The following is a 10,304-nucleotide window of genomic DNA, read 5'->3' as shown; positions in this document are numbered from 1 at the left end:
AGGTTGAAGTTGAAGAATTACCACTGTTCTTAAAATTCATAAGAAAAAACACATAATTGTAAAAAAAATTAATACTGATCAGAATCTCAAACTGTAATACTAAAAGCCAATTTTAAAAGAGACTTACATTTTCCATCCAAATTAAATAAGCAAACCAAACATCTTCAAATGTAATATCAAATATTCATTAGAAATATAATATAACATTATTTTTTTTTGTCTGCCTGTTGACTATATATAGTTTGTTTTGAACACAATTCTTAAAGAATATATTATTGCCATTCGTCGAATTGAATTTTTTTTCCTTCGTTAATATATGATGTTTACGGGCTGCACATCGTTGATTACGTCAAATGATAATTAATTATTTTCGTCACGTTTCCAAATCATGCGTCGCAACAGAACCATTATATGCTTACCTATGAAAATAATCATCAGTGTGTTATCGAAGTGCTCGTGTCACGGTTATTGGTTTGGGGAAACGTCACAAAATGTATGGCATGTTATTAGAAAGCGTTCAACACTTCATTCAGGTAAATAAACAAGTAGTATATTATGTGTAAGTCATTTTTTACTCGGTTTTTTGGCGATGTCTGAATTTTGTATATTATACATTTGCATTTTTTTTTTTTATTCATTAATATCGGCAACAATAGTCACATAAGATACAATTTTTTAAATTAGGTTATACAGTTTGGTTTCGTTTAGAAAATTTAAAATTTGTGTTGCGATGTTCACATAAAGCTCGAGTGCTATATCTATAGGATTTTGGGTATACTGAAGCTGCTGAGTTCGTCTACGTATTGGAAGCATTCTGTAATCATTACATAAGTACGTGTAATAAATATACGAGTATAACGCATTGTGTTTGACAAAGAATTTAGTTCCCCGACAGTCGCACCTTGGTTTTTGTTCTTTTTTTAAAAAACGTTTGATATATTATTTTTTTACTTTATTTCTTTTTCGCGTACAACTGTGTTTTATATCAAACTACAGGTGTTTCGATATCAGCTTCACATTAGTATGATTAATTATTATTATTGCGGCAAATCGTAACTTGATTTCTTATCACGCTGTAGTTCGGGATTTTTTTTCAACATTTGCCAAGGGTGTAAAAAGTTTTTCCGTACTTACTCTATGTATTTAAACGTAAACATCGCATTGAACTGCTGAATGTTATATTTTCACAGTATCATTTAAAAGTATATTTTAATCTACTTTAACAAATCATAAAAAATCCATCTGAAAACCAAAAGCGCACAAACCTATCCTAAAATATATTAAGATTTATTATAGCGATCGGCGCAGGTTGGTTGTTGTTATTTCCGAGTTCTAAAGATTTCCACGTAACTCCCTCTTATTCTTTGGTCTACAGTCTACACTGATTTAAAATAGTAAATTGCCATATCTCGGTGCAGTTATGTATTCCGTACCCGACCTCGTCACGCGTGACTAAAATGTCAACTCGATTGTTTTCCATTCGAATGGTGTGGAAATTATACTCGACGAGTAGACGTTTTCGATTGTTCTGAGAGTCCCTAGCCTAATAAGTATAATAAACTTCGAAAACGATCACCTAACCTACATTATGTGCAGTGAGTTGAGTTTATCTTGTACATGTGCTTATTTATATAGTGGTATGCATGTGAAATATAATTACCCGATAGGTACCTACGAGGAATTTTATTTTTGTTTGTTTTAAATCAATACTCTCCTTAGTCGGATTACGTTTTTAATATTACTTCTATATTGAGTTATATAAAATATAATACCGTCTGCAGTACTGGTAGTGTTTGAATTATTCACCGATTCGGTTCTCCTATGAAACTTTTTGAAATTCGTATTAGAGATAAATTGTATTTTATGTTTGTACCTATAGTTAACCACATGCATCTTATAATGTGCAAGTTGTATTCAGTGTAGAGACTACGCATTAAACATATTGATTCTCATGTCATGACCACCTTTTCTTTGCAAACCTTCAAACTAATAGTTAACATTAATTACATACTCGTTCTACATTGCAGTGTTTCGTGCACCTTACACCCCGAAAAAATACCTGCGCAACATAAAACATCTCATATTCGTCTTTACCGTCCTAAATTTATCAAAGTTATAATCACTATTTACGTCTTAAGTTTATAATAACATTAACCATGCGAGGTACTTACTACAGGTGTATTTCACATGTTGCATATTTTACGTATATTATTTATATTTGTATAAGTGAAAATATTAAAATTGAAATGGCTAAAGTAAGGATGCCATGTTCGGCATTTTCGGACCGACTTCGTAGATGCCTAAGAAAATATGATAGTGATGTGTTTTCTACGGATGGTCAAATTTTTATTTTGTAAAACATGTGAGTTGAAAGTTGCCACTGACAAAAAGTTTACAATTACTCAACATGTATCACGAGATAAGCACAAAAAGGATTACAACGACAAATTGCAGGTACCAAAATTCAAAATTTATTAACAGCTAGTACAAAAATCACCATTCTTTGAAGACTTAACTAATGCATTTCTATCTGAGAATATACCACTGTATAAATTGAATTAAACAACTTTTCGTGAATTTTTAGGTAGACAACCGTCGATCATTTAAATTCCAAAACATTAAAGAAATTCTTATTGTTCAATGCAATGCAAATGTAATTTAATTTTTAACTTATTTTTTAATTATAATAATTTTTTTTTTTACATTGTAATGCAAATATAATTTTTTTTCATTCGTTTTTAATAATAATTTTAATTTATTTAATAAATAATGCATTTTTTGATATTTTAGGGCATTTTTAGAGTTTTTAGGTCATAAAAGAATTTTTTCGATATTTTGAGTGCATTTAAATCCGAGCCCTATTAATAAAATATATATTTATTTTTTTCATAAGTATTGCAAACTAATCACAAATGTTTAGTTTATTCTTCAAACTAATTACTAGTGTCTCACTTTCTAGTCTAAACTTTTAAACAGTAAATATTATAATTATTAATACAAGATACTGTTAGGTTCTAACATATAGATATTAAAATAGACAAATATTCTAACATCCAACTGACAGGTGTAATGTGTTTATATAGAACTAATATTTTAATATTACAAGACTATAAGAGAATAACTAAAATCTAAATTATTTTTGTTGACGTCAACATAATATTTACACCATTAAGAATAATGGGATAAATCGATTATAATATCCTTATTCTCTGTGAATGTATAATAATATTATAAAAAGTAACAAGTTGATTACATTTTAAGTAAGTTGTTTTAGATTCTGAGCGGAGCGATGAATGTATTTTTATTTTGAAAATATCTGAAAAAAATTAATGCAGTTATTTAAGTTTATTGTTTTAAAAAATCTATGAAATCGTTTTGTTGATAAAATATAACAAAATAAATTAGTTGCTTACGCAAATTAAATGAAAGAAGATAAATTTTCATCAGAGATCATATCATATTGCTAATATTTTCGAATAAATGTATGTAATATTATGATGTATTGGTTTAAACTTCAAATTTAATACTTTTCCTTTATAATTGGCAAACTATAATTAATATAACTAATACCCATTAGATATTTGTAAATGAGTTACTGTAGTTTTGAAATCTAACAGAGTAAACGTAGACAATTATTTAAAAATAATTTTACTGAATTATTCGTAATAATCGGCTTTGAAATTCTCAATGTCATGAAAATTAACAATTGATCAACAATATAATTCAACAAATAGTATTTTTATCATTAAAATAACACAAATCACTAACAAAGTTAAAAGTATGCATGGATAGATTTGAATTATCTGATAAAAAGTTGATGATTTAGTTTTTATAACGTTTTGAAAATTATTAAAAATAGTAAATATTTCATTTTATACCAAAAATATAACTAAAATACGCTCATTTTTGGTAAATACAATCTCATGTTTTTTTGCACACCTTAAGAAATCCCTTATTATGATATTATATAAAAGTAAATAACTGCATGAAATGTTGTTAAAAAAATATTAGTGCCTACAGCGAGTTTTAAAAATATTTTGACCGTTAAATGTTGTTAATCCAATATAATATACAAAAAGCTGAGAATCAATTTGTTTTATTGCTTTACTATTGTACATGATATACGTCCCTGATTTAATTCACTAAACGTATACTTGATTTTATAACATAATAAAAACTGTTTTATTATAATTCAATAAAATAAAATTTTCAATTTGTTACCGACAGAAATCAGTTACATCCAAATATTTTATGTACGTTTGAGATATAAAATAATATAATATTGCGTAATCCCATCTCTCTAGTGATAAATCCTATAAAAAAAGTGTCTCATCTTGGATTTAGTTTTGTCGGAATAATGTTATGCGTGCATGCCTCTATTGGGTGTGAATGTGTTAAACGTGTTTTTAAAATATTCACTTTTTAAGCGCGTTTAAGTATTTCATTTTAAAATCTTCTTACATCATGGTTTAAAAATCTTATCATATACGGCAGGAATTAATGTGATAAAATATGTCATACTTGAATAATAGATTCTTTGTATATTGGATCTGAATTTCATTACATATTTTTTCAACGTTTGAATCTATATTTTGGTTTTCCATCGAATTATAAAATACTTATTTTTTTAAATATATATATATTTATTTATCATAGAAACGTTACATTTTTATCAACGTATCCATAGGGAGAAGTTGTCAGACCCCTCCTCCCCAAATAAAGTTCCTGGCTTCGCCTCTGGTAGTACTTTATAAAAGTAGTTTCAATGGAGTAGAGCGTTGATTATAGATTTTAAAAACAAATCTTAGATATATATATTTGTAAAGACCTATGGGTGTTTTTATTTAAAACAAGGCAATTTAATGTTCATTGTTCTGACATAGATACATAATAGATATTAAATATCTTATTTTTTAAATTATTATCAGTTATTAATAATAATAAAAAAACTATTCAGTCATAATTTTTAAGTTTAAAATGTCTAATACAACTAAATACTTGTTACGTTAACTGTAAGTAACGTACAAGTAATCAAATTACTTTAATTATTTTATGTGACATAAATTTATACAGATTGTAAGGTTTACGAAAGTATAAAAATAATATAAACTTAAATATTTCGTTAATATTAATTTTAATTTTAATTCATAGTAAGTTTATGTTAAGACGTTTTGAAGAAAAAAAATTAAAAATTACAATTTTGTCATGCAGGTGAGTTTGATGCTCACGATCTTGATATGAGATCCTTCGACGAAACAATTCCGAATCAAATATGATATCTAATAAGTCGTTAATTTTTTATCACAGAATGTAATACTTATGCTGTATTACTGTATTATAGAGTGAAGAAATAGTTATGTAATGTCTATCTACATTTGGTAAGACCTTAATACCGTATTAATATGGTATATTATACCCTTTTTTTTTTTTTAAATACCCAATTAAATCTAGTTATTGTTTTTGTTTTCCTTTATTCGTTTCAATGAAATGTGTAAAAAGTAAAAACTATAAGCGAAAAGTGTTTCTATTTTTTTTTTTTTAATTACAAATATTATTTCTTAAATATACATAATATATAGATATATTAATAAATTAGTTTATATAATTCTCATTTTTTGAAAAAATGAATAAAGAAATATAATTATAATTTCTTTAATATATACTTTTCTTGCGTTGTGAAAATATGATTGATTTTAATTTGGGTTCCGCATGTGGTACATATTGAAGGGTCTATTCTTTGGCCATCAAAAAACCGTGTTCTATCTTTGTGTGTTAGTATTTATTCTTTGTTTATTTAATACCGATATTCGTCTTTTCTGTTCATACTGCATCAGTGTGTTAGCCACTCATCGTCAGTTGTTAAGTTTATGAGTTTTTTTTGTCCATTTTCCTATCTCTTGTACCATTTTATGGTTATATCTAAAGCGCGGATTTGTATGTACTTGCGTATTTATTCTGGTTAATCGTATAATATGCTAAGTGAGGACAACATTTGTTTTATGACATAAGGATTTGAAAAATGAAACTTTTTAGCTCATGTTTTTACATATTTTGAGATTTTTCTATTTTATGGCCTTATTTTACAATTTTAATAGCATATTTCGATGTTTTTTTCTGTTTTTTGTAGACTTTTTTTAAAAATGTATTATATTAATATAAGTAAAATACTTAATATTTATATAGTTTTGATTAATGTTAAAATAAATTAAAAGGTATATACATCTACTTGTAGGTATAAACGGTTTTCCCTTAGATCAATAACCGGGAAAATAAAATACATATACCAAACATAAGAAATTATTTTTAAATATACTTTTGCTTATTTTTTTTTTCTGTATATTTAGTTTGTTTTTGATGCATATAAATCCACGCTCTAGCTTATACATATAACTTTTATGTAATACATTTTATTGATATTATTTCAAACAGTAACAATAAGCATTTAAGTATAAAAACATTTAACTAACCAATTCGATAATTTCTTTTTACACAGATTAACCGTCACAACACATTGATATAAGAACTCGATGAACAAGTAATCAATCAATATCATTATTATATTCATATTATAGTCTAATTTTAGCCATATATATTATACTTCCAACATAAAAATTATGTATAGTGTATATAATTTGGAAATATAATATATATGACAAAAATTAGACTATAATATGAAAATAATAAAGGTATTGAGTGATAACTTAGACATTGAGTGCCTAAGGCACTGTGTAGGTATGACGGATAATAGGTGTAAAAAGAAATTAAACAATTGATTAATTTAATATTGTCTGTGTTATTCAACGAATTCTCTTTAATAATTTTGGCGATGTTCATCCTTCTTGTTCTCCAAGGAAATGGTCATAGCTGAAATTAAATAAATGCACTTTTGCAGTGGTGCGGGTTACTTGATTGGTGCGTGCGTTTTTCCCTCATCACCCTCTTGTAACTTATTTCTTTACAAACCACCTTCGTCTGTCAAGTTTCCCTGACAAAAGTGTGAAATTAAATTGTCAACGTGTGGTTTCGTACACACTGTTGGTCTTGAAAAAGACCTTTTTACGCGCTCGTGTGTATGTGCGCCGCTATAACTTTCATTTTCGCAAAAATGTTTCAATACCCAGATGGCAAGCATATTTTTGGCGTCCTTTTTTGAAGAACCTACATAAAAAAGCAACGATAAAAGTGATAAGTGATTAGTGTTGTAACAATTTTAAATATCAATAAATATCAATACTTTAATACTATTATTAATCCAACCAATATTTGTCGTAAATAATATTTTTTTTAAATCTTAAATAGACATTTTTTTTTAGATTAAGATAATCTCGAGATTATTTTTTACGTTTACCAGATCTTGTTCGTTCTAAAAGTTTAAGTCACAATATTTTATCAAACCTAATTTCGTGTATAGATGCTTTTAACTACTCCGTTTGTAAAAAATTGGTTTATCTTTTCGATTATGCTGATATATTCGGCATAATTACGTGTACCTTTAAAAGTCATCTTGCTTTTTTGTACAAAAATCGCCTATCCTATACCGGCTATTGCTCTTAGTGCTATAAATGATTTTGTCTTCATCTTGAAACCCAGACAATTGTAGTTTTCAATAAGCAATAATAATTAACTCGTTCACTATATATTGTGTATAACAATATAAGTACTATAATAGAAATAACGTAACGGTCCGTGCAGGCGTTAAATTGTCAAATGAATATTTTAATTGTTACGCAGATAATATATTTTTGGGTACCTATAGTGATGTATTTATAAATATTATGCTGTTTATATATTCATTTAAGTCAGATAACATGATATAATAAAAAAATACCAATGCTAATGAAACTACTCAACTGATTTTAATAAGATTTTATGTTTAATGTGGTAGCTTTTGTTCGACTTCAAGTATAGGTCATTATTAATCCTTCGTCGGGTGGCCCTTAATTGTTTTTTTTGAATACCTAATAATGGATTTTGATGTCGAAGGAAATTTACTGGTGTCGCCTGTTGAGTAATTTTTACATTTTTATAAATTATTTTTTTTTTACACGAAATATATCCTCGGTGACAAACGCCATTGGGTGACAAAATTTAAATTATATTGGGTTGTATTTATATTGAAAACTATATTATTTTGAAGTTCTGCTAATAACTTAATTTATTATACTACTGTTATTAAATTGACTGCAATTCAAGTTTTGTTCTACACAATTTACTTAATCATATTAAATTTTTGCACATACCATGATTTTTTTTATCAAAATGTGCTCAGGTGTCTACTTCTGACATTTCAAATATTTCCATTAGATCAATTTTGATTTTTAACAGTTTCAATAAAAATTGAATTTAGGACGAGTAGTTTACCCAACGAAATGTTTGTCCGCTACTCCGCTTGTCTAAACATTAAATACTTATAACTCATAAGCTACTCGCCCTGAATTGCAGCTCGAGTACGGCGAGAGCGCTTGGCGCGAGGTGGTCCGGTTGGCCCGTTGCAAGTGGTACGTGTTCAACACCCACCAGATATACCCGGACGGGTTGATGCCGGAGTTGGCGGCCGCGGCCGCGGAGCTGCTCACCGACCCGACGGACCGGCCCGGGGCGAACGTCGAGCCAACGGCCGACGGGTTCATGCGGTACTTCGGCCGGTGTTTCGTGCGGTTCTTCAGCAACCTGGGTTACGACGCCCCGATCCGAGCCACCGGCCGATACTTTTGCGAGTTCCTCAAGAACGTGGACAACTTGCACCTGCAGATGCGGTTCGCCTACCCGAAGATGAAGAGCCCGTCCATGTACATGTCGCACGTCGACCGCAACGGGTGCGTGCTCGTCTACCGGAGCACCAGGCGCGGGTTCACGCAGTACTTCATGGGTGAGTGTGAACTCGATTCGCTGACGACTACAAGTATTATAGTAGTGATATAATAATATTTAGGCTATTATGTCTATGACTTTTTCAAATTTTTCTTGCACACCTGCTGCAAGTCTTAAAATTCATTTCTCACGATGCCATCAAATCAGATACGTCAAATTTTACTTTGCATATTCCAAGGTTTAGAGAAAAAAGCACACATTTATCTTGTTTATTTCGGTAACAACCGAGAAAAGTAAAATTTTTTTTTAATTTTAAAAATTAAATCTTTAAATTTATATTCTACATATTTTTTTGTTCATCACCAGTGAAACAAGCGCACCCGTTTAATGTCTATCATAACCAAAATTTTATCATAATTAAAATGCATTAAGTAATATCGACTGATGGAAGATGTCGGAGATACCGGAAAAACTGCCTCGTGACTTTGTTGTACCTAAATGGCCTATACAAAACGCCGCGTGATCATAATTACTATTGTATTGTTGAACGTTGTTAGCTCAAAAGATACTATACTCGTGAAATACCTGAAAAAGTATAACCAAAAAACGTGTACCGAGTATTTATAATGACCTATATATAAAATTAGCAATTTCCACGTTATTAATCCTTTAGTTTTATACAAAATATGCGTGATTTAATCAAATACATCTAAATATTATGACCAGTGACAAAAATGTATTTATAAGAATTCTCTTACAATGCGCCACAGACTCTATAATTGTTATGATACTTATGATGAAAAATGTGTTAAGTGTTACCTTGAATCACAAAAATGTTGAATAATTGAAACGATAACCAATTATAATATTGCTCTCTCGAAACCGCACGAAGGTTAAAAAAAACAATATAGGTGACACTTCAGAAAATGCAGAGTATTACAAAATATAAAGGAAACCCTCTAAATGTATTCCTCCATTACTTATAATTATTTTCACCGTTTTTCCATCATTTAAATGGTCATTCTATTTCTCTATAGGTATTGGGGTATTATACAAATATAATATGTATATGCAGTACAAAGGTATACAATGGACTACTTTTATAAAAATAAACTTCATTATTAGTATTCTATGTAGTTTATTTGTATTGGTTGGACAAGACGCGTGGGACTTCAATTTCAATTTACAGCGTAATTGGATTTTTGTTAACAATCCGACCAATTTAATTGAATGTTTGTGTATATATTATAATGCGTCTTTAAATTCAACTCGGTATCAAAATATTATTTATATCTATATACGTATATATAATTGTACCTCAGCGTAGGTTTTCTGTGTCATTTTCGAAATGCTGTATTCTGTATAAAAATAAAACTAATTTATTTCTCACGATTTCGTTTTGCGCGTATGATAAATAATACGGCAACGATGAGAGTCTACAGTTCGACATAGATATAATAATAACAATTCACACATTCACATAATATTTTAAT

General features: G+C 28.7%; 1 protein-coding gene across 1 annotated transcript in view; it reads left to right on the top strand.

The window, feature by feature from the left end:
- The first annotated feature begins 414 nt into the window (after positions 1 to 414).
- The window catches only part of LOC107164590 (soluble guanylate cyclase 89Db-like), a 33,888-nt gene continuing 23,998 nt past the window's right edge, over positions 415 to 10,304 (top strand). The window contains exons 1-2 of the mRNA XM_089224084.1: positions 415 to 533; positions 8,443 to 8,869. Coding sequence (XP_089080210.1) covers positions 492 to 533; positions 8,443 to 8,869 — 469 coding nt within the window. The 5' untranslated portion in view covers positions 415 to 491. The remainder of the gene's footprint in view (positions 534 to 8,442; positions 8,870 to 10,304) is intronic.

This window comes from Diuraphis noxia, unplaced genomic scaffold (assembly GCF_037042655.1).
Source record: "Diuraphis noxia isolate RWA-SAM2 unplaced genomic scaffold, SU_Dnox_SAM2 contig0003, whole genome shotgun sequence".
NCBI classification, from domain to species: domain Eukaryota; kingdom Metazoa; phylum Arthropoda; class Insecta; order Hemiptera; family Aphididae; genus Diuraphis; species Diuraphis noxia.
This window is presented reverse-complemented; position numbering and strand designations above follow the sequence as displayed.